The sequence below is a fragment of the Geotrypetes seraphini genome, chromosome 4, assembly GCF_902459505.1.
Source record: "Geotrypetes seraphini chromosome 4, aGeoSer1.1, whole genome shotgun sequence".
NCBI lineage: Eukaryota > Metazoa > Chordata > Amphibia > Gymnophiona > Dermophiidae > Geotrypetes > Geotrypetes seraphini.
The window spans coordinates 188113008-188138851 of NC_047087.1; the positions used below are offsets into that span (position 1 = coordinate 188113008).

Genomic DNA, 25844 nt, shown 5'->3' on the forward strand with positions numbered 1-25844 from the left:
AGCTGGGGTCTGGAGAACTGATTTGGGGTGCTCTATCATGCAGACGTTGCTTTCTCACTGTTTTGTTCTTCTCCGAACTATCTCCTCTAGCATGCTCCATAGGGAGCAGGAATATAAATTTTTGCATACAGCGTTTATTTCTCCGTGGAGAGCTCATCGCGCTGGCTTTGCCCCGCATGCCTGTTGCCCCAAGTGCCCTTTGAGCCCTGCTACCCTGGGCCACATGTTTTGGGCCTGCCCATTGGTGCAGGCTTTTTGGATGCAGGTGTGGGCTTTTTTGGCCTCCCTGTGTCCTTTGCTGCCTGCTAGTATCCCTACTAATGCTCTTTTATGATGGCGTTGATCTTAGATGCTGCTCTGCTGGGCAAAGGCTATTGGTTTTCAAGGCTCTCCTTTTGGCTAAGAAAGTCATTTTGGTTTCTTAGCGGATGCCTACTGCTCCTTCTTCTCTCAGTGGCAGTTATCCCTCTATGATTTAGCCCTTTTGGAACGAAGAGCAGCAGGGGTGCGAATGGAGAGCCTTTGGACCAAATTTCAGGATGTTTGGGAAGTGTATTGGCTGTCTCTTCCCCATAGTGCGAGGAGTCTTTTGTTAAATTCCTAAGATACAGAGCTATTGTAGTGGGTTGGGTGATGACTCTCTCTATGCACAGTCCTTTATTGTGGGCATTTTATCTTTTTTCCTTCTATCGTTTTTCTTCTTTCTTTCTCAGGTACTTTTTGCTTTTCTTTTCTTTCCTCTGCTTCTGCCAGGGAGCTTGGCTTCCTATGTCTGTTTCTTTTATTTCACTTGTCTAGAGTGCACTAATATCCAGTTTTGTCTCTTGCTACATTTTTCTAGGTTCTTCTGACCACCGCACAGGTCGGGGGGGGGGGTTTGGGTTTTAGTCTGTACTGTATTCGCTAGTTGCTATGTTTTTTGTTGGGGAGGGATTTGTTGAGGGTTAATATAAACTCCTGTATTGGGCATATACTGACATTTTGCCATCTGTCTTTTGCTGCCTTGCTGATTTGTATTTGTAGCCTGCCTTGTTTGGGCGGGTGTCATTGCTTTGCAGATGTGTTTCTGTTCTTTCTTGTTGATGTCTGCTGTTGGTTTTGCCTAATAAAGAAATATTATACACACAAAAAAAAATGTCCCCCAGCTTTGAGAGTTCATTGCCCTCTGCATACATTAAGGTCTGCAAAGAAATATCTGCTGGATGTTTTATCCTTTAGACATATTAGACTAGAAGATTATAAAACAGAGATGCTTTATATAGAGGGTGCACAATGATAGAATATGCTCCTAGAGTTGCTATGTAAAATGAAAAAATTATTTAGCTTTGGAAGTTGCTGAAAGCTTTCCTGTTTCAACAAGGCTTTGAGTCATAACCTTTAATAGAAACATAGAAACATGATGGTAGATAAAGGCCAAATGGCCCATCTAGTCTGTTCATCCACAGTAACCATTATCTCTTTCTCTCTCCGAGAGATCCCATGTGCCTATCCCAGGAGCTGTTTGGTGGCCTTAAAAAATGTGTCCCTAATAGGAAAGTGATGAATGGATATTCTAAGAGACCTATAGGTTGAGCTAGTTTTTACATGTCTGTCTTCTCTACAGATTCTCTCTTCACTTTGGACTATATTAAATAGTGCATGTCTTCTCTACAGATTCATGCTGTATTTTTTTCCTTTGTCCTGTACACAGGATTGGGGAGTAGATGGCAGCCTCTTTCAAAACCCAGCAAAGTTACACCTGACCATTGGAACGTTGGTGCTGCTGAGTGAGCAGGAGGTGCAGCGAGCATGCGAAGTTCTACTGAGCTGCAAGGAGGACTTCGCTGAGTGAGTGCAGAGGAACCTTCATCCTCCGAGTGCTTATCATAGCTTCCTGTTACTGTTAGCCATTTTTGGTCTCTCAAGATAACTTAAGCATTCCCTCCTGAATTAAATATTAGTAATGTAGGTCCTTGTTGTACTGTGAAAGTTAAAGATAACTCCTAAAATGTCTCTGGGAAGGAAGAATCTGATTTCCTCGATCATCCACAGCAATTCTACCTTGTAGTGTGCATGGTAAATGGTACAGTGGACTTTAATTTAATCTACTGATTTTTTTTTTTAATTTTATCACCAAAGACATATTTTCCACTTTTTGATCATTGACATAGGAAGATGCAGTAGGAAGGTTCTAGGAGCCAAATTTAGACTTTGTTGCTTCCTGTTCTATGCACAGAACCTAAAAGCAGATTGAGGTCTGGAGTTTCATAGTAACATAGTAGATGACGGCATATTTAATCTAATCTAATCTAATCCTTAGGTTTGTATACCGCATCATCTCCACGTTCATAGAGCTCAACGCGGTTTACAGTAGGAGAAATAGGAAGGAACTACAACAGAGGGTTAGAGGTAGAAGTGTGAAGAAAATTTAGAGGACTTGGGATGCCAAGATATAAGAGTTTTCTTGATTCCTAAGTTGGAAGGAGACTTACATTTTTTGAGAAAAGCCAGGTTTTCAGATGTTTGTGGAAAACTTGGAGAGAGCTCAAGTTCCGAAGAGGGGAGGTAAGGTTGTTCCAGAGCTCAGTGATTTTGAAGTGGAGGGAGGTCCCTAGCTTTCCTGTGTGGGAAATGCCTTTTAGCGAGGGGGAGGATAGTTTTAATTTGTGGGAGGATCTGGTGGTATTAGGGTTTGAGGAATTCCAAGAAAGAGGGATAAAGGGATAAAGACCCAAATGGTCCATCCAGTCTGCCCAACCTGATTCAGTTTAAATTTTTTAAATTTTTTTCTTCTTAGCTATTTCTGGCAAGAATCCAAAGTTGTACCCGGTACTGTGCTTGGGTTCCAACTGCTGAAATCTCCGTTAAAACCTACTCCATCCCAGCCATTGAAGTCCTCTCCAGCCCATCCTCCCCCAAACGGCCATATACAGACACAGACCATGCAAGTCTGCCCAGTACTGGCCTTAGTTCAATATTTAATATTTTTGATTCTAGATCCTCTGTGTTCATCCCACGCTTCTTTGAACTCAGTCACCGTTTTCCTCTCCACCACCTCTCTCGGGAGCGCATTCCAGGCATCCACCACCCTCTCCGTAAAGTAGAATTTCCTAACATTGCTCTTGAATCTACCAACCCTCAACCTCAAATTGTCCTCTGGTTTTACCATCTTCCTTTCTCTGGAAATGATTTTGTTCTACGTTAATACCCTTCAAGTATTTGAACGATTGAATCATATCTCCCCTGTCCCTCCTTTCCTCTAGGGTATACTTATTCAGGGCTTCCAGTCTCTCCTCATACGTCTTCTGACACAAGCCTCCTATCATTTTTGTCGCCCTCCTCTGGACCGCTTCAAGTCTTCTTACGTCCTTCGCCAGATACGGTCTCCAAAACTGAACACAATATCCAAGTGGGACCTTACCAATGACCTGTAAAGGGGCATCAACACCTTCTTCCTTCTACTGGCTACGCCTCTCTTTATACAGCCCAGCATCCTTCTGGCAGCAGCCACTGCCTTGTCACACTGGTTTTTTGCCTTTAGATCTTCGGACACTTATCACCCCAAGGTCCCTCTCCCTGTCCGTGCAGATCAGCTTCTCACCTCCCAGCATATACGTACGGTTCCTTCCGATTATTAATCCCCAAATGCATTACTCTGCATTTCTTTGCATTGAATTTTAGTTGCCAGACATTAGACCATTCCTCTAACTTTTGCAGATCCTTTTTCATATTTTCCACTCCCTCTTCAGTGTCTACTCTGTTACAAATCTTGGTATCATCTGCAAAAAGGCACACTTTTCCTTCTAACCCTTCAGCAATGTCACTCACAAACATATTGAACAGGATCGGCGCCAGCACCGAACCCTGAGTGACTCCACTACTCACCTTTCCTTCCTCCGAGCGACTTCCACATGGAACGCGCTACCGGAAGATGTGATAAGCAGAAGCACGCTACAGGGCTTCAAAGAAGGTCTGGACAGGTACCTGGAGGACAAAGGGATTGAGGGGTACAGATAAGAGTAGAGGTAAGATTATAGGGATAGGATTAGAGGTAATCTGTAAAATTAGTCAGAGACCACTGTTCAGGCAGTGGGCCTGATGGGCCGTCACGAGAGCGGACCACTGGGCGAGATGGACCTCTGGTCTGCCTCAGCGGAGGCAACTTCTTATGTTCTTATGTTAATCAAAAGTGCAGAAAAGAAGTACATATTGAGGAATAGGCTTCACTTTATCTCAGGACTAGCTTAAAGAGCAAACTGTGAAGCACTAGCACAGGGCACCAAAAGCCTGCTTTGCTGGCTCACCCTTTACAGTGGCAAGAGCTTGATGATTTCCTGTCTGCATTGGAGCAGTTCCTGTGGTGGAAATAGAGAACTAGAAAGTGGCTGAAAGATGGAGGTGGGGGGGGGGGGAAGTAAGGGGCTGGTAAAGCAGTGAGATCAAGGTGGGTAATAAGACAGGAGAGAACAAACAAATGAAAAATTGATAAAGAGCTGAAAGGTGAAAATGGAGACTGAAAATTGAGATGGGGGAGAAGGAGGAATGAAATCTCTTTATAGGTAGATAAAAGGCAGATGAGAGAGTTCAGGGACAGATGAAGGAAGGGAAGAAGAGAGAGCGTACAGATGTATGCACTTGCATGCATATTTGCCAGCCTGCCACCTAGTGCTGCCCGATTCAGGAAAAAAATTTTTGATTCGATTCAGCCAACTGAATTGGTTATTCGATTTGATTTTCCTACCCAATTGGGTGTTTGTTTTTTTTTTTTTTTTTTTTTCAAACATCCTGGTTGGTTTATTTTATAGCCTCTTCACCCCCTTTGCCTTCTCCTAACCACACTGGCGCTGTGGTGTAAACAAAATAAACAAACAAAAAACACTTTTCCTCTCTCTCTTAAATCCTAACCCACGTTTTCGGTCTAACACCAGCTCTGGCAGGATACACGTTTCAAATCTGACATATTGTAATCACAAAACGGAAAATAAAATTAGTTTTTCTACATTTTGTCTGGTCATTATTCAAATCTTGTTGGTCCCAGGCTTTGGTTGTCTTCTGATAACTTGCTTGCCAGGGTCTCCTTCTTTCTTCTTTCTGCATGCTAACCATTCATCTGCCATCTCTGTCCTCCCCTTCCGTTTCCCTTCCCTCACCCGGAAATCTGGCATCTTTACCTTTTTTTGTCTCCCTCCACAGATCTACCTTTTCTTAACTACCCTTTCATCCAGCATCTCTCCCTCCTTCCCACCACCCCAGAGTCCACCATCTGTCCTTTTCTTTTCCCAACTACCCTCCTATCCAGTATCTATATCCCCTCTCTCCACCATCCCTTGTGTCCAACTTCTCTCCCTTTCTGTTCCTTCCCTCCCTAAATCCCATTGTCCATCATCTCTCTCCCTCTCCTCTATTTTAGACCCATTATTTCTTCCCCTCCCAAAGTCCAGCATATGCACATCTCTTTGAACCCCCCTTCCCTCCCTCCGTGTACTTCTACACCAGGGCCCCCCCTGAAGGCCTGCACCTCCCCCCTGAAGGCCTGTACCCCAATCCCTGAAGACCTGTCCCCCCCTTGAAGGCCTACCTATTCCCCCTGAAGGCCTGTCCCACCCCTTGAAGGACTGCCCCCCCTGAAGGACTGCCCCCTGAAAGACTGCGCATCCCCCCCCGGGAAGGCTTCCGTGTTGCTCCTGGCCTCCCCAAACCGTTTACCTTATTACTGGAGCCTGTAGCTGAAGATCGCGGTTACAGATGTCCTGCAAACAATGGGATGGTTGGATAGGCTGGAGTGAGCTTGGACGGCAACTTCAGCATTTGGAACCTAGGACGATACCAGACTTTACAGTCTCCGGCCCAGAAATATCAAAGAAGAGACAAGTTAATCTAATCATATATTTTTTAATGAGTATAACTTATGGGCAGACTGGATGGACCATTCAGGTCTTTATCTGCCATCATTTACTATGTTACAGCGTCTTTGTGCTCTGAGCTGTTTCCTCCACTGCGATCCTGCCTCTGACGTCAGAGGAGGGTGGGACCGCAGCAGAGGAAATAGCTCAGAGCACAAAGACGCTGTAACCGCGATCTTCGGCTACAGGCTCCAGCAATAAGGTAAACGGTTCGGGGAGGCCAGGAGCAACACGGAGGCCTTCCCGGGGGGAGGGTGCGCAGTCTTTCAGGGGGGCAGTCCTTCGGGGGGGGGCAGTCTTTCGGGGGGACAGTCCTTCAGGGAGGCCAGGAGGGAAACCAGACTGCAGCACTTCCCGACTGACCCTCCCTCCTCCCCCTATAAAACAGGTGCGGCAGCGGCCAGCCAGCAAGAGCAGCGCTGCCGCTCCTGCTTTAGGGGGCGAGGGGAAAGGGTCCGAATCGGAAAGCCGATTTTTAAAAATTTTTTTAAATCGATTCAAATCGATTTACCCGAAGTGAATCGGTGAACCAATTCAAATCGTGAATTGGGCAGCACTACTGCCACCTGAGCACAGAGAATTTGTGCCAAAATTGGTTGCAGTTAAGCCTGGTTTGCCCTGATGCAGCTTCACTGAAATGCAGGCTGGCCGTTGTCTGCTTTGGCTGAAACTTACAAGTGTCTTGATGGATTGAACATGAGTTGAGATAAGTAAACTTCAGAGTTTTTTCTGAGGACGTTGGACTATGTTGACTAATATTTGAAGAGAAGAGATTTTAAGATATTCACTCTCACATAAGAAAATCTAAATGTTGATATTTATGTTGAACATTATCATAGAAAAGTAATTTGAGAAGAGGAGGGTTTTCAAGCCAGTGAGGTTTCTCCTAACATTGTATCTGTCTGCATTAAAAGCGTTTGTGTCCCCCCAGCATTTTACAATATAGTTGAATGTTCTCTGATATCCATAATAATTGATTTCCACCAAAATCGAAGCAATTTGAGGCAGAAGTAGGCTTTTAAAATAAAATCGGGAAATCCAATATGGCTGCCGCAGCAGCGTTTTAACACCAAAAAAATGGCCCAAGGGAGCAAAAACAAAAGTGCAGAATTACTGAAAATAGGATTATAGAGGTGGGGGACCCTTGGGAAACTCTCAGAAACCCTTAGTTTTGCTGATTTCAGACCCAACCTGATTTTTGCATAGTCAGTATTGAACTGCACTAACAGATCTGCCATGTGCTTTGCCTGAACCAGCTTCTCACAGCAGCTGGAAATGGAGAAGGTATTTCTGCCTCAGAGAAGCAAAGGGTGACTCAAGCGGCTTGTCTCTTCGGACTGCTTTTTATTCAGGTTTTGGAAACCTGAAACCCTCAACCTCTTACTCTTCCACATGATTCTTTGGGGGGGGGATGACAACAGAGCCGACCTCCACCTTGCCTCCTGGCCAGTCAAAGGGTCAAATCAGCCTGCGCTCCAATGCCACTGGGCGAGCACCATTCCCAGAGGACCTGACTTCAAGCTCTCAAATATGCAGGCCAGCCAGGCAGGTACTTCTTTTAAAAGTATGGCCCTCCTGGCTACATGCCATGATGTTTGACCCTTCTCCCAGGCAGAGCTATCCCAGGACTACAAGGAAGCCTTGATAAAAGAGCTGATTAAGACCTGAAAATAAAAATCTAGTGCAGAGCAGATGAAAAGACATCTTCTCAACTTGCTTGCAGAGTTAAAACTGAGGAGAGGGGGCACTGCCTAGAAAGGCAAGGGGCGGAAAGAAGAAAATGACGCGTGTCCTCTGCAAGGAACTCGCGAGTTGGTGTGCATAACCCACTCATAAGGAATCATATGCTGTTTACAAATGAAAGGGACAATATTCTGTACAACTGTTTGTAAATTACAAATAGAGGCTTCCATTTCAATCTGATTTTGGTACAATCTTTCCAAAGATTTGGTTGCCTGTGTTTTTACATCATCTGGGAAGATAATTAAATTGTCTTTCAGACCTGGATATAGAAGAGAACCAACAGTAAATGTGAAGTGCAAAGTCAACCCCCAACTAAAATATTAAAATTATGCTACCTTAAAATAGGGGTTGACTTTGCATTTTACATTTCAGTCGGCGTTGATTTTGCACCTGGTATCTCCAGTTTTTAAATATAGTTTAAATATATTTATATACTTATTGCCTTATCCCCTCTCTTGTAATAGGCAAATTATGAAATATGGAAAAACGATATATACTCCCCCCTTCGTATTCGCAGTGGTTAGGGGCAGAGCCAGCCGGCGAATTTTGAAAATTCGTGAATAACTTTTGGGCCAACTCTGACCCACCTCCACCTCCCTCCTGCATCCCAGACCTTACCTGGTGATGTAGCAGTGACGCGGGGCAGGAGCGATCTTTCTACACTCCTGCCCATGCAGAGCCGTCATCGAAAATGGCTGCCATGAGTTCCCGTTGTAGTCTCGTGGGACCACGGGAACTCACAGCAACCATTTTCGATGAGGGTTCTACATGGAGCAGGAGTGTAGGAAGATCACTCCTACCCCACGTCACCACTAGACCACCAGGTAAGGTCGATTCATTAGGGGATGGTCCTAGATCAAAAAAACAATAGTCAAACGCTGGTGCCGAAACCTCGAATAAGGAGGGAGGAGTATACTGTATTTTTCGCTCCATAAGATGCACTTTTTCTACCGCTCAAAAAAGGGGGTATAAATGTAAGTGCATATTATGAAGCGAAGATACAAATTTTTAAAACTTGATGCCGCCGCATCTTTTAAACCCCCCCGCCGCCACATATTTTAAACCCACCACCGTCGCTGCATCTTTTAAACCCATCTGCCCGCCCACTGCCATTGTCCTGGTATCTGGTGGTCCAGCGTGTTTCCTGGCCAACAGCGCACAGGTCAGGAGCGCGGAGGTCAGGTGTGAGCTTTCCACGCTCCCACCTGGCCCCGCGCTGCTTTCTGAATGGTGAGTCCCACGAGAACTGACTGCAGCCATTCAGAAATCGACTCGGGCCCAAGTGGGAGCACGGAAAGCTTGCTCCTGATCTCCACACTTCTGACCTGTGCGCCGCTGGACCACCAGGTACCATGACAACTGCAGCGAGTGGGCGGACGGGTTTAAAAGATATCGCGGTGGTGGCGGGTTTAAAAATATGTGGTGGCAGCAGGTTTAAAAAATGTGTATCTTCGCTTCATAAAACACACTTACATTTCCACCCCCTTTTGGGGGTGGAAAAAGTGCATCTTTTGGAGCAAAAAATACGGTACCGTATTTTTCGCTCCATAAGAAGCACTTTTTCCACCCCCAAAAAGGGGGTGGAAATAAGGGTGTGTCTTAAGGAGCGAATATTAAAAAACAAAAAACCCCGTACCTTTTTTTTTTTCCATCCCGGTTCCCAGCGTGCTTTCCGCGCTCCTGCCTCGGTTTCCCTGCTCTTTTCTGGCAGCAGCAGAATGGTGCATGAGGCAGGCACATGATTTTTGTGTGCCTGCCTAGTCCTACGCTGCATTCTGAATGGCTGCCATCAGCTCTTGGAAGTTGTGCCAGAACTGATGGCAGCCATTCGGTGTGCATCGCGGGGCCAAGCAGGCATGCAAAAAGTGCATGCCAGTGTCTTAAACCGCTCTGCCACTGCCGGAAAAGAGCTGGTGTGTGAAGTGCCTTCATCCTCGGAAGTTCCTAGCCACCTGTATCCAGTGTTCTTCCTTCGGCAAACAGGGGCAAGTTGCGGAGACGGGATGCCTGGCAGCAATGTGCTTCCGTCCTTGCAGGCACATGCATTGATGGCAGAGTCAGCATGGGGAGTGACAGTGAGGCTTGGGAGCTCCAGTGGCATGAGTATGTTGGGAGCGTGAGTCAGGTGCACCGCATCATTATGCCCAGTGAAGTGCCTCCGTTCTCGGGAGTGCTCAGCCACCTATGTCCAGCATTTTGTTTTTTCATTGGCAGAGCTGCAGTAGCGATCCGGATCAGTAAGTACAGAAAAGCGTGGGGGCCGGGAGGGGGTGATGAGTTGGACATAGGCCTGCAGCTCTGGGAATGGAGTAAGGCTGAAGCCGCTGCACATGGGGCCACCATGTGGCAGCAGCCTTTCCTTATTTTGTAGTGACTGGGTAGACGGAAGGCTGGCTTGTGGCTGGGGGCTGGCTGCCTTGGGGCTGGCTGGGGGCTTGGGGCTGGCTGGCTTAGGGCTGGGGGATGGCTGCCACTAGATGTGCCTATCATTAGACATGCCCTGTACCCTGTCCCAGCCTACCACTAGACCACCAGAGGGAGGACAGGGTACAGAGCACACTATTTGGTTCAGAAATTTTTTTAGGGGGGGGGTTTCCTCCTCTACAGGTGGGTGCTTCTTATGGTCAGGTGCGTCTTATGGAGCGAAAAATACGGATATCGTTTTTTATATTTCATAATTTGCCTATCACAATCCCTGAGGAAGGAGTGTTCTCTGAAATACGTCCCGTGTTGGGTCCTGTGTACTCATGCAAGAGAACCTTTTCTTTGGAATGCTACATTTTCTCCAATGAAGACAAGATTTTTATACTTTGCACATCATATCTGCAGTTTTTCCTTGTTTTGGTCATTTGACTTTGTACTGCATTGGATTTGTTTTTTTGTTTTGTTCCAACTCACACTGTCACGTTTCTCTATTTATTTATTTGATATGTACTGTTGTTTCTTCAGCACCCATCTTTTGGTGAACCAACTACAACTCTTCCCCCCTCGCCCCCCCATAGTATTTTATTCCAATCCTCACAGGTTCTGTTCAAACGTCCTTTTTGTTGATCTGTAAGTTTTTCCATGTCTGCCAACAATTGCACTTGTATCTAGTTTTTAAAAGTTAGTCATTCAGATCTTTTCCAGTGAACTGCAATCTCCCATTTAGCAGCTGCTAATCCCAATCATTTGGCATGGCGTTGCCAGTGCTGGCCTCATCTATTAACAAGGTCAAGCAAGCAAAAATCTGTTTAGAAGGAAGACATATAACCTATATATGTGTCAAATCAGCCTGCGGTATTTATTGTTGAGTTAGCTGAAGCCATTTTAAGTGATTTAAAGCCCTGTTTGTACTAATTGGTAACCTATATATATGTGATATAAATGTTGCTGTTCCCAGAACAGAGAATAGTAGGGTGGGAGTTGCAGTTGTATGCATTTTGTAAAATATACATACGTGCTGATTTCAGCTGGCATATGTGCACAAACTTACTCCTGCCTCTGAATAGGTGTAACATTTTTGGGGGAGGTTAGTTTACAAAGACACATAGATACATATACAGCTGTATGCCTTCCCTGCCCTCTTATAATGTTACCGTCAAGTGGATTGAATCAGGTTCTTCAAACAAATTATACCCCACTGGTGAATGCATTTCTAAAGATCTTCAGACATTATCCGTGTTGCAGATTTCCTGTGGAGGTCCCAGGGATTGATCTTTTATAGTCCTCCTCAACTTACTTTAGTTAATACAGCAACAGTTTTTGTTCTAGAACTATGCATCAAGGTTTCTCCAGAACCCTGAAACCATGGGTTCCAGTTCCAGCCATGTGATGTTTCCATTGAGCAATGGCTAAGATTCCCTGTCCCTGAGGGTTCCACAATATCTATAACCATGGCTGACCCAGGGGGCAGAAGTCTAGAGATCAGGAGCCTGCTTGGGAATCAGAACTAGGTCATTCTTCTGACAGTGTGCATCTCTTGCCACTGAGCCACCAGGCTAATTCTTAATTTTAATTTGGTTGATTCCTATAAAATCAGATTAATATTATTTCTAACAAATTTGCATTTATGTGCAGGAAGCTTATGGGAGGGAAGACCCTACAGGTGGAGGTATCGGGTATAGAATACATGAACGATGACCCTGGTATGGTAGATGTCCTCTATGCAAAAGTCCAGACAAAGGATGGGTCTGAAAGGTAAGTGTTGTCATCTTCTCTGACTTTAATTTCATTTAAAAGGATTTCTGATATCTGATGTGACTAGAGAGCTTTTGGGCAGACTGATGATCAAGCTATAATATACTGTACAGTGTACCTTAAATATTCTTTATATCTATATGCTTACTTCTTTCATCATGACCATTCTTCTGTTCCTTCACTGTTTGTTTTATGTTTATTAATTGTATATGCCACCTTATCAGAGTCAGATCAAAGAACTTAGTGAGGAAGGGAAGAGATTGCTCATAAATCCATCAGATATAAAAAATAAATAAAAAATATGCCAGTTCAAAATAATATGCTTTCAAATATGATTTACATTTTGAAAAGGATAGTTCTAATCTGATATGTGGGTAGGTCATTCCAAAGTTTTGGGACTAAAAAATATGCTGATGTTCTTGTTCTTTCATAGTGTGCCCTGTTTGGTGCAGGGAGAGTGAGACAGTAACCATAGAGAGAACATAAAGAATGAAATAGAGTATGTGGAATAAACATACTAGAGAAATAGAAGACAGTACCAAAATGGTAGGCCTTAAAGGCTAAACACAAAGTCTTATATTGGATACGAAAATTAATTGGTAACTGATGTAAGGAAGTAAGTAAGAGAGTAACATGCCTTCTCTGAAGTTTAGGGGAGGTTATAGATAAATATTGCACTTTTCAACTACAAATTAACAAAAGTTCAGAAATCCCTCACAGTAATGCAAAACTTTCAGAATATTTGGAAATTTTTTGAAAGGGTGCAATTTCAACTTCTGGTCCAGCCCCTAGTTTTTGGATTGCTAGATTATTGCAACATCTTGTATCTTCACAGTCACAATAATATATTAATAAATGTGTCAAACTGAAGAACTGTGCACCCGAGGTTGAGGAGGCCACTTAAGTGGAGAAAAAAGTCTCAAACACATTAACGGCAGCAATTTACACTGGTAAAATATAGCTAGCAAATTCATATTATAGGCAAAAAAACCTCCACTTTTAACACTCCATTTAACCACAAACGTAAAACAGACGTTGACAATGTGTGCATGCCAGTCACTTATCTGAGCTCAATTGAAATCGTTGCTGGTTTCCAAAAACCCACTGATACTCAATAACTTTCCAAAGGTGCTCCTTCATCTCCCAACAAGAGACTTGTTTTTCCAAACAAAAACAACTGTATCAGGGGATTGAAGACAAGACATTCACTGACAATACTCATGACTGTCGTTTTTGATTGGCGGAACAAGGTCCTTTGTCGGGAGATGAAGGAGCACTTTTGGAAAGCTATCGAGTATAGGTGGGTTTTTGGAAACCAGCAATGACTTCAAATGAGCTCAGATAAGTGACTGGCATGCACACATTGTCAGCGTCTGTTCTACGTTTGTGGTTAAATGGAGTGTTAAAGTGGAGCTTTTTTTGCCTGTAAGAATCTGCTGGGGTCACGTGATGCATTCAGCCTGAACGGACATCTCTAGCTACCTCTCCCAACCCTGGAGCTGTATTATCTGCTTTTTTTTCTGCCTATTTTAATCCTAGGGTCTCACACTTGCTTTTGCCAGCTGAGACAGGTTGCAGGTTACCTGCTGTTCTTATTTTCTGCTGGGGTGACACGTTATGCAGACTAAACTCTCGAAGGCTGACAAAAGTCAAAAAGGCCCATCAACTCCTGCCAAGATAGTGGCGGCACCATCCCCTGCACAAGTACAACTAAGCCCGACGATCACACTGCCTGCCGATGCCTTCGAGGAGCTAAAAAAGCACCTAATGGCTTTTTTGGATGACAAACTTACCCGGCTGCAAAATACTGTTGATGATATAAAAGACACAGTAGAGAGGCAGGCCACCCGTATACAGCACATGGAAGATTGGGTGTCGACGCAAGAAGACCGCACTGTGGCCTTGGAGGTAGGGGCCCAATCGCTTAAGGAGAAGTGCCGTCGGCTGGAGGAACGGGCGGAAGACCTGGAGAACCGGAATTGCCGGAACAATATTAGGCTTATTGGCCTACCGGAGTCTCTCACCCTGCGGAACTGCCCCAATTGGTCTCCACATGGCTGCCTAAAGAGCTGGGAATGGACACTGGAGGCATCCCCCTGCTAGTTGAGAGGGCGCATAAGCTGGGGACCTGCCGGGATGGAGACCAAAGACCGCGTCCGGTGATTGCCCGCCTTCTTAATTTTGCCAATAAGCAACAGCTCCTGGCCAGCTACAAAGCGAAGAGCACTGTTTCCTACGAGGGGCACAAAATGCTTCTGTTCCAGGACTATTCTCCACGAGTGTCGAAACAAAGACGAGCAATGGCCCCGTACTGCATGCAACTCCACCAGCGACAGCTACGCTTTGCCTTGCAATACCCCGCTAAGCTTCGAGTACATCATAACAACCGGGTACTCTACTTCTCCACCCCAGCGGAAATTCGTACATTTCTGGAGGGATTGCTGGGGTGGCTGACATGCGCCTGCAGAGCTTGGAAACCCTGAGGAGCCTTCACTCCCACATTGGATCCATGAACTGCTGGACCTGCCACCTTCTAGTGACTGCTTAGTACTTTGCCCGGCGGGGCTTGGACTGGAGACCCTTCCCTCCTGCTTATCTTTCTTTGTTCTCCCTTTTACTCCATACTCCTGCATCTTACTATACTGCACAGGGTGCATGCTGGGTTGGGTTGGCCTTTGTTACTGCTGTCCCTTTCATTCTATCTGTTTTCTCCCTCCTGCGGCCATGCGGTGGCCACCTGTCCTTTGGGTACCCACTTGCGATCCACTGGGGGAGACTCGCACACTCCGGCCAGAAGCGCTGAGCAGGTGGCTTACTGCATGCCGCATTAAAGGCCCTGAGCCCGATCGGAAGAACTTCAGGTGAGAGGCTAATTCGTCATGGGTTGCATTCCGGCGGCACCCCGCGAAGCTGGTTTGCCTCTACTAATTTTCTTTTTGGCTGCTGTTCTACTTTCTAGGCTTTTTAACTCTCTTCTGACTCCTCCCTATCGCTTTCTGGCACTCTGCTTTGTGTTGGGTATCTGTTCGCTCTGTTCTCTGCTCTTTCTCGTCTTCCTTGTCAGGGGGGTATTCACAAATTGAGGCTCCACAGCGTATGGGACTGGTTATTGCTCTCAGCTGCGGCCGCAATGGAGATCCCTCTGATCGGACAATTCAGATCCCTTCTAAACTGTATTACTCTTTCCTGCTCTTTCACTATCAAAGCCTCGGTTCTTCGGGGGGGGAGGGGGGAGGGAGGGGACAGGTGGGTTTGCAGGTTGGTGCGGATGGGGGTACGCTATTCACCCCTGTAGTGGCTGGTCTCACTTAAACATTATGGGGGCTCTCAGCGGTTCTTGGTACCTATGTGCATCATAGCTTTATATTGTTCTATTGGTTTTCTGCTCTTTTATCCGGCAGCCCCGGAACTTTCTCAGCATGTTTATACAATTCTCTCTGGTTTGATGTCTCCTTTCCCATTGGGTTTTGTAGGGAGGGCATGATTAGAGGCCCTGAGGGTTCTCATTTAGATCTTCCTGGTGGGAGGCGGTTCCTGGTGGGACGCTGGAGTGGAGGAGATGTGGAGGGGAGGGGGCGGATTGGAGAGAGGGAGGCAGGGGGAATTAGGTGCGGCTTGGTGTGGGGATGTGGGTAGTTGAAGGCTTCATTGGGGCAGGGGTCCCTCTCTATCTCTGATCCAATAGACAGGGACTAGATTAGGGGATGGGTGGGGGGAGTGCTAGGGCTCAGTGGGATCCTTTCTTCCCACATTTCTTAGACCCAGGTTAGGGAGAGAGGCTAGGGTGCTGAGAGTTGCAGTCCCTTTTGGGAATGGGGAATTGGAAGGTTAGGGGAGGACTTTCCGGAGAGGGGGGGGGGTGGGCTTGGGAGTATGTTTGTGGTGTGGCTGTGGATGAATGTGGGGTTGATTGATCAACAGCAGGGTAGGGGGGCGGGGCCTCGCAGAAGGGAGATCGGGGGGACTGTCAGAGCACTGCTATTCCCTGGAGCCGGGCCTGGCTGGGGGGGCTTGGTCTCTAGTTTTTTTTCCTTTTTCATCTTTTGGGTACAGTGGTGGCTGTTTTTGCTGGATAGCTATGGTTAACTTGACTGTACTCACTTTTAATGTTGATGGTATACACTCTCCAATTAAGCGTAAGAAAATCCTTACTTGGCTCAGGAAACATCAGGGTGACATAGCCTTCCTACAGGAAACCCATCTGACCAGTGCTGAGCATGAGAAGCTGCGTAGAGAGTTGGTGGGAGAGGTGAGCCATTCCTCTTATAATGGTAGACAGCGTGGGGTGGCTATTCTGGTCCATAAACAGGTCCCTCTCTGCATTCATAAGACCATTCAGGACAAGGAAGGTCGCCACATACTAGTTTTGGGAGAGCTTGGGGATCACAGCTCCTTTTTTGTAATCTTTATGCCCCGAATGTCTATAGTTACAGCTTTTACTCTGGGCTGTTTGGCCTGATAGCACAATACCCTACTTACCAATTGATTGTGGGGGGTGATTTCAATGTCACAGCTGATCCCACCATAGACTGTTCTCCTGCCAGACCGCCACCTCGAAATTCCACTTGTCTGGGGGTTAACTTCTTGTGTGACCATCTTGCAGTGGTAGATGCATGGAGGACTCTTCACCCATTTGACAGGGAATACATGTTCTATTCTAACCCACATTCTATGTATTCCCGACTGGACTATGTTTTAGTATCTTCCTCGATTTTCCCCCGGGTGGACAAAGTCACTATCGAAGAAACCTCACTTTCAGATCATTCAGCGGTGGTGCTTGTTCTGAGAGTTACGGACCAGGGGGGGATAAGACCTGGAGGTTTCCCACTGCTTTATATTCTGATAAGGATTTCCAGGCATATTTGCGCGCCTGCTGGCTGGAGTATGACTTGCACAATAATACTTCCGACGTAGACCCTGCAATGTTTTGGGACTCTTCTAAAGCAGTACTGAGGGGTCACATCATCCAATATGTTACCACTAAACGGAAACAGCAGGTGAAGAAACTTATAGCTCTTTCGGAACAGCTAGCAGCATTGCGTTGACGGCATTGGGTGGGACTTGTGAGGGAGGATGGTCAGCAAATTAAATCTCTTCGTTTTCAGATTGATGAGATCTTGGATCAACATGCTCGCCAGGATATTTTCTATCGGAAATTTCGTCTATCAGTGGAGGGGGGGGAAGGAGGGCAAACTTCTTGCAAATCTGGTACGGCCTTTTGGGAAAAACAACTCATTAAATTGGTGAAGAACACTAGGGGTGAGTGTTTCACCCAGGAAGCTCAAATACGAAATCAATTTGTGGAGTTTTATAGGGCTCTATATGCACGGAGGGACTTCACAGAGGCGGACAGGGATCACTTTTTTTGGGATATTCATGTTCCGTGCCTCTCTGAGGTGCAGGTGGAACAGTTGAATGGTCTTATCTCTCTGGAGGAAATACATCAGGGGATCAAGAAATTGAAACTCACGAAGTCTCCGGGGCCGGATGGGTTTGGCCCTGAATAATATAAACTCTTGCCTGACCTTCTTGCTCAGCCCCTGGGGAACTATTTCAACTTCCTCTCCATGTCCGCTTCAGGTATTAGTAGTAATCTAGCTCATATCACACTGCTCCCGAAGCCGGGGAAGGATCCCACGCAAGTGGGCTCCTATCGCCCGATCTCGTTCCTCAATCAAGATGTTAAGTTAATGGCCTCTATCTTGGCAGCACGGCTGAATCGGTTCTTACCCCAGCTCATTGAGGGCGATCAAGTGGGATTTGTTCCCCAATGGAGAAGAGCAACTAAACTAAACTAAACGGAGAAGAGCAACTAAACTAAACTAAACAGAGAAGAGCAACTAAACTGATAAAGGGAATGGAAAATCTCCCACATACCGACAGGCTGAAGCAGTTGGGACTTTTCTCACTGGAAAAGCGGAGACTTAGAGGAGACATGATAGAAACCTTCAAGATCCTGAAGGGCATAGAAAAAGTAGACAGGGACAGATTTTTCAAATTAAGGACCACCACAAGTACAAGGGGGCACTCGGAGAAATTGAAAGGGGACAGGTTTAGAACAAACGCTAGGAAGTTCTTTTTCACTCAGAGGGTGGTGGATACATGGAACGTGCTTCCAGAGGCTGTTGTAGACAAGAAAACATTAAATGGTTTCAAAGAAAGTTTGGATAGATTCCTAGAAGAAAAAGGGATTGAAGGGTATAGATAGGTATAGACCACTACTCAGGCGATGGGCCTGATGGGCCGTCGCGGGAGCGGACCGCTGGGCAGGATGGACCTATGGTCTGCCTCAGCGGAGGCAACTTCTTATGTTCTTATGTTCTATGAATCTCATTAAGGCGATGACTGCATTTCATGAGCACCGGGGCGGAGGGAGCACATCGGCGATTGTTGGGCTTGACATGGAAAAGGCCTTTGATAGTATTTCTTGGGAGTATCTTTTCTGGGTCCTGAGGGAGTTTGGATTAGATAGGACTTTTCTCACTTGGATCCAGGCCCTTTATGCCTTGCCTCGGGCCCGACTCATTATTAGCTGCGGGCTCTCGCCTTCTTTTCCCCTGTGCCGGGGGACACGACAGGGTTGTCCCCTCTCTCCCTTATTTGTCTTGGCTATCGAACCACTCGCCATTAAGATTCGATCTAGTCCTGAGTTGTGTGGTATTCTTATAGGGAGTGCGGAATGTCGTATCGTTGCTCTTTTTGGACCAAGCACCCCTTCACTTACCGGTGGCGTTACGCTTAGTAGCTGAGTTTGGCACTCTTTCGGGCCTCCGGGTTAATTGTGAGAAGTTTGAATTACTGCCCTTGACGGGACTGGGCTGGGAGCCCTGGCATGCTGGGTTGCAGATCCCTCCAATGAATAAGCCGATGTGCTACCTTGGCATTTATCTGCATGCGGACCCTGGGGTGATGTACAAGTGCAATGTTTTGGCTGCTATAGACAAAATACAGGCCCTGTGTTCTGCTTGGCGTGATCTCCCGTTGTCCCTGTTGGGGAGGGCAGCACTGATTAAAATGATCTTTCTACCCAAATTATTATATCCCTTACAAACAGTTCCCTTTTGGGTCCTCCAATGCGACATTAGGAAAATTTGTTCACTTTTCTCTGCCTTTTTATGGCGTCACTGGACAGCGCGCATTGCCTATGTAAAGTTATCTCTTTCTAAGCAGGAGGGGGGGCCTGGGTCTACCTGATGTCCGAGCGTATAATGTGGCAGCTCTTATGCGCTTTGTTCATGAGGAGGTGACCGGGGTTGATTGGTTTTCTCCTCCAGGGTGGATGGCGGGTTGATGTGCACCCTTTACCTTTTTGAATCTATTGCACATGCCTGGCGGTGCGGGGAGAGCCTTGCCTTCCAAATTGCGGTTCTTACGCCCATTCTGCTTGGCATGGCGGTGGTGGCGTCGGACAAAAGCTCGCTCCCCGCTAGCTTCTCCCTTCTTGCAACTCCTGGGTAATCCTAGTTTCACTCCAGGCTTGAGCCGTTCGCCGTTAGGACACCTGGGCCTCTAGGGGGGCTTCCATTCTCTCTCATATGGTAGATGGGGACACGGGGGCTTTCATTTTGTTTGCTCACTTTAAGGATCAATGGGAAATTCCCAATCAACACTTCTTTGCCTATTTACAAGCCAGGCATTATTACCAGAGTCTTCATCAACGGTTTGGGGAGGACTGGACTTGTGGGTCTCTAGATGTGTATTTATTCAGAGTACCGGCCTCCCAGGGATCCCTCTCAGTCTGGTACAGGGTGGTTCGGTCCTCTGCTTCCAGCAGGCAATTGGCCATTCTGTGCGACGGGTGGAATAAGGACCTTGTTGTACAATCCTTTTTGGAACTTTTTCATACCTTACATACTTTTGTGAAATCAGCAGCTTGGCAGGAGACCCAATTTAAAATCTTACATAGGGCTTACATCACCAAAGAACGGGGCACCAGCATGGGCTTGTGGGGAGAGTCTCTGTGCACCAAATGTCAGGGGTCCCCTGGGACTCTATTACATTCCTTTTTAGAATGTCTTGAACTGTCCATCTGGAACTCCTCCTTTGTGCAGCTTCAATTAGTCCTGCAGCGCGATATTGAGTGGGACTACAGAACATTGCTTCTTGGTGATCAGGTCCTGCTGGAGGAGCAGGGTCTCACGGTGCCTCAGAGGCGATTCATTTACTTGACTTTGCTGACAGTCAAGAGAACAATCTTGCGCTACTGGACTCAGGAGGGTCCTATCCCTTTGACATATTGGATCAACCAGATAATCGAATTGGCCCGCTTTGAACTCTGCTACCATACCCACTCAGCTAATCCTGAGGTGCTGGCCTACCTGGCCTTATGGAGGGTGTTCTTGCAGTTGCCTCTGGTCTCCCGGCATGGGATGAGGAGGGGGGTAGGGAGGGGCGGGTGTGACTGTGGTGAGTACCTGGAGTGTGCCTGTTTGTTTGTATGGGTTGTGTTGCATGGTGTGCCTATTTTTCCCTCCTGTTGTTGTAGGGGGAGGGGGGGAATACCATGTTGTCCAACGAAATAAAAATTGTGGAGCCGATATGAGACAGGCTGTTTTTGCTTTTTGGACAGTCCTGTAGTTTCATGATGTATTATGTTTTTCTTGGAGATGGCTGTTGTTTTCTTCCTCTGAATGCCATTGTTTGCCTATTTTTTACCCTGTGTTCTGCTTGTTTCTCTTGTTGACTCTCTAATAAAAATGATTTAAAAAAAAAAAAAAAAAAAGAATCTGCTAGCTATATTTTATCCAGTGTAAATCGCTGCAGTTAATGTGTTTGAGGCTTATTTTTCCACTTAATTAAGTGACCTCCTCAACCTCGGGTGCACAGGCCTTCAGTGTGACACATTTATTAATATATTATCATGACTGTGAAGTATTTAACAGAGTTTTCTAGTCTTTGTTTTTGTGTGAAACATCTAGGGCTCCTTTTCCGAAGGCGCGTTAGGGCCTTAACGTGCAGAATAGTGTGTACTAAAATGCTGCGCGCGCTAGCCGCTACCGCCTCCTCTTGAGCAGGCAGTAGTTTTTCGGCTAGCGCACGCTAATCCGATGCGTGCGTTAAACGCTAGCGCACCTTTGGAAAAGGAGCCCCTAGTGTCTGCCATGTCCCACTGTAATGATAAAAACAGCTACAAACCATAGAAAATACAGCTCTTAGGTTGATCTTTTCCTTGAATAAATATGACCATATATCTTTTGCGAACTTATTATTTATTCAGTTTTCTATACCGTTCTCCCAGGGGAGCTCAGAACGGTTTACATTAATTTAGCATTTGACACACTGGCTTCCAATACAGACACAAATTTTATTGCCTGTTGTTTAAAGTCTTGAATGGCTTTGCTCCAACCTACCTGAATGAGCTTTTCATCCTGAAAAATATGACTAGATCAAGGTGAGTCCAGAGCTCATTTACTTAACCTTCAACTAAGTGTATAAAGCGAAAGAGAATATTTGAGGGTCTATTGTCATTTCAGGCAGCAAAACTGGACCCTGATTCTATTAGACTTCTATTTACGGTGTCATAGTATAGTAGAACTTTCTGTAAGGAAATAAAAACCTAGTTATTCAGGAAATATATTGAGAAGTGTTAACTCTGCTCTATAATATGTGTGTATGCTATCAGGAAATATGTTGAGAAGAGTTAACTCGGCATATACACATATTTTAGAGCAATCTAGAAATATGTCAGGATGTGTTAATACTGTTAGGTACTGAATTTGTAATTTCGCTGGATATGTCCAGTTTTTGGAGGTTTTTTTCCTTTTACTGTAATCCACCTAGAACTGCAAGGTAGAAACAATGTAGATTCAGAATTATAGCTCGGTCTATATTATAACCATATTTTGACTATTGCAATTCTATTTTTTATGGGGCTTCTGAGATATTGTCAAGAATGCAATTTATTCCAAAACTAGTCTTTAAGCCCGTTACATTAACGGGTGCTAGAACAGATGTGTGTATCTGTCTTTCTCTCTCTCTCCTTGGCTGCTTTCTGTCTGTCTTTCTTTCTTTCTATCTCTTTTTCCTCCGCTGTCCACCACCACACCTTGCCAGCTCCCCCTGTCCAGCAGTAGCCCTTTTCCCTTCCTTTTATTTCCCCCGTGTCCATCAGCACCTCTTCCGTGCTCCCCCTGTCCCCCTTACCTGCTCCCTGGTCCATCAGCACCTCTTCCGTGCTCCCCCTGTCCCTCTTACCTGCTCCCTGGTCCATCAGCTCCTCTTCCCTGCTCCCCCGTCCATCAGCACCTCTTCCGTGCTCCCCCTGTCCCTCTTCCCTGCTCCCCCGTCCATCAGCACCTCTTCCGTGCTTCCCCTGTCCCTCTTCCCTTGTCCATCAGCACCTCTTCCGTGCTCCCCCTGTCCCTCGTCCCTGCTCCCTCTGTCCAGCATGTTCGTTTGCAGCCTGGTGAGGATAGCGGCCGGCTGTAGCGAACCTCACAGGCCGCTATGCACCTCAGTAGAAAATTCCCTCTGACACGATTGCGTACGTCAGAGGAAACGTGCTACCGAGGTGCTGAGCAGCCTGCGAAGTTTGCTACAGCTGGCCGCTATCCTCACCAGGCACCTTTGAAGAGCGGCATCGGCAGCAGTACTGGGCAGTTTCACAACAGCGGCAGCCACCATGGCCGACAATCGGGCGGCAACGACGCGGCTCTGGCGCCGCTGGGGGAGAGCTTGCCTGCGCTTTCTCCAGCAGCAGCGGTTGGTGAGTGAGGGCGGGAGGAGGAGAGTCGCCGGAATGTTTCCTGCCGCTGTGTTCTAAAATAGAATTCGGCCACGGAACAGAAAACACGGCGGCAGGAATCACAAAACCCTAAGTGCGCATGCACGCTTAGGGTTTTATTATATAGGATACATTAGAAAGGCTGATTTTTTTTTTTTTTTCTCAGCAAAATGTTATGACAGAGTGACGCCATTACTGAAGAAACTGCACTGATTTCCAATTAAGTTTTGTCTGAAATTTAAAATTGCCTGTTTAGCTTTTAAAACAGTCTGTGGATACTCTACAGAACAATTAACATTCATTATGTATTCCAAGTAAATTTGTTATGTTTAAAAGTACTATACTCATAGCTTTAAGTCACATTTTCTAACTGTTAAAAATGTGATTAAGAAAAAACATCTTGAGTGCACTTTTTCTTGTCAGGCTGCTAAAGTATGGAATGATTTTCCTCTTCATTTCAGACAACTCAATTCATATGAGTATACTTTTTGTAAGGCTCTAAAAACCTTATTATTTCAGCATATGTTACCTTAGTAAAACCAACAGAAGTGAGATTTAATAAAAAGGATTGTTATAATTTAGAATTCTCCTTAATTTGGGCTTTCTTATTATGATCTGCTCTGAATCATATTTGACTGGATGTGGAATAAAAGAACTCGGATTAGATGAGAAAAAATGGGCAGCAGCATTATGTAAAGGTTATTAGGCAATACCTGCATATACTGAATTGTAGTGGTTCAGTTGTGAAATTAAGAATAGGGCCAATGTCCATAGGAACATGATAGCAGATAAAGGCCACATGGCCTATCCAGTCTGCCCATCTGCAGCATCCACTATCTCCTCCTCTCCCTAAGAGATCCCATATGCCTGTCCCACACTTTCTTGAATTCAGACATAGTCTTTGTTTCCACCACCTCTACCGGGAGACTATTCCATGCATCTACCACCCTTTCTGTAAAAAAAAGTATTTCCTTAGATTACTCCTGGGCCTATCACTTCTTAACTTCACCCTATGCCTTCACATTCCAGAGCTTCCTTTCAAATGCACATTTATGCCACGTAGGGGGTGGTATAGTTGTATGGGGCAAAGCTGAATATTTTCAGGAAGCGTATTCCCAACTGAACGACACCAATGTATATGTGCAACTGGAGGGAGATCCTTCAAATGATATAGTTGCAGAACTATTATTTATCATCAATAAAGGTAAAGCCTTGGGATGTGTAACAAACACGGAATATAAGTTTCTGACGTTTCAATGATTCAAGGTTCCGGTGATCTATTTTCTGCCTAAAATCCATAAGGACATGCAAAATCCCCCTGGGCGACAAATCTTGTCATCTCAAGGGTCCTTATTGGAAAGAATTTGTAAATATGTGGATATATTTTTGCAGCCACCATCTCTTCATCTCTCTTGGACACCACAGATTTTTTAAAGTGTTTGGAAGTTCAAAATCAGGAGGGGACTTCTGTGATGATGGTTATGCTAGATATAAAATCGCTTTACACCTGTATTCCTCAAAATGAGGTGCTGGAGATAGTGAGAGAAGCCTTGGAGGATCGTCCTCTCCCTCATCAGGTACCGACTGAGATCTTGGTAGCCCTGTCTATATTAGCTATGTCTAAGAATTACTTCATTTTTGATCATAAGTTTTTTTTTCAACAGAAATCAGGCATGGCAATGGAGGCATCTTTTGCCCCCTCTATTGCAAATTTATTTATGTCCAAGTTTGAGAAAGACTGGGTTTATTCTTCACAGTTTTTTTGCCATATAAAAATTTGAAAGAGGTATATCAACAACATTTTTTGTGGGAATCTACTGATGAGCAATTGAACTGTTTTGTTGCTTACCTCAAAGCCTATCACCCGGCTATCAAATTTGAAATGCAGAGCAGTATGCAGGAGATAACATTTTTGGATGTAAAAATCTTGCAGACTGAGGGGATATTTTTGACAACTATATTTACTAAGCCCTCTGATCGGAATGCGTTGTTGCAATACACAAGCATGAATCCTAGTACTCTAAAAAATAACCTTCCAATTTCTCAGTTTTTCCGTTACAGGCGAGTCTGTCATTCCAAGGCAGAATATGTCAATCAAGCGAAAGATTTAACAGCTAAGTATGTAGAGCATGGCTATCCAAAGACTGTAATTTCAAAAGCCTTCAAACGGGCTAGGTTCAGTTCCCAAGACCAACTGTTGCAATATAAGCCTAAAAAAGTTAAATGACAGTTCTATTGCATTTGTTTTGCGATTCTATACTGTATCTCAAAGGATAAGCAGGAAGATAAAGAACTTATGGCCTATGCTACAAACTAAAACAGTCCAATCCTTAGAATGCAAAATTGCGTTATCTCGGAACAAAATTCTTAAGGATCTTTTATGCCCATCAGATGTGTGGTCAAGGTCTGAGAAAGGGAGGGAGGGTTTATTTTGCTGCGGTCGATGTACTGCATGTACCTTGATGAATGAAGGAGATCAGATATGCATTCCGGGACGACCAGCGTGGACGATGGTGTGCTGCCACCTGTGAAACTGTGGGCGTTGTTTATGCCCTAGTTTGTCCATGTAGGTTGCGCTATATAGGACATAAGGCGCAGAGTTTGAAGACATGGCTGTTTGAACATTGCTCGAATATTGCCCATAAAAGACAGGTGGATGTGCTGACGTGGCACTGTGTTGAGCAGTGTCATATGCTGGAAGAGTTCCGGTGTTTTGTGTTGGATCACATGCCTGTGACGCAACAGATGGGTGAGCAACGGTTCATTTTTTTTTTGGACACTATTTGGCCTAAAGGATTGAATCAAAGAATTGAATGGTGTGCGTTTTATTAGAGGTTTTTTCCCCTTTTTTTGAGTGGAAATTTATCTAACTGGAAGTGATGTCAGGAGAACCTTGGCTGTTAATCCAGGCATCAGCGTGGAGCCTTCAGTGCACGGAGCTGGAGGGAGAGAGAACATTGGATATTTCCCTAATGCAGCCACTAGGTGGCGAAACAAGAGCCTTGATGGAATAATTGCTGCTTTTCTTCACCATAGCGTTGTGGATTTGTTGAGACGTGATTTCAACATAAACAGCTGTGGGCCCAATTGCAACGGTCTGTGAGCAAGGATACCAGCTAGTGAAGATAAGTTAAGCATTTTTCCTGTTCTTTTTGCTGTTCTTCTGTTGTTTTCTTGTGCACAGTAGTGTGGGTCAACCCATTTTTGAAAACAGCATTTTGTACTTGGTGGAGTTTTTTGCCTATGAGACAATTTGACCAGCTTATAACCCGCTGGGTTGCCATCTGATATTGAAAGCATGGCTTTTTCTCCACTAT

At 45.4% G+C, this 25844-nt stretch overlaps 1 protein-coding gene across 6 annotated transcripts in view; it reads left to right on the forward strand.

The window, feature by feature from the left end:
• The window catches only part of ASCC1 (activating signal cointegrator 1 complex subunit 1), a 155807-nt gene that overhangs the window by 35867 nt on the left and 94096 nt on the right, over window positions 1-25844 (forward strand). For all 6 annotated transcript variants that reach the window (XM_033942359.1, XM_033942360.1, XM_033942356.1 and 3 more), the window contains 2 exons: window positions 1691-1827; window positions 11685-11804. In XM_033942359.1, the coding sequence (XP_033798250.1) occupies window positions 1691-1827; window positions 11685-11804 (257 nt within the window). The remainder of the gene's footprint in view (window positions 1-1690; window positions 1828-11684; window positions 11805-25844) is intronic.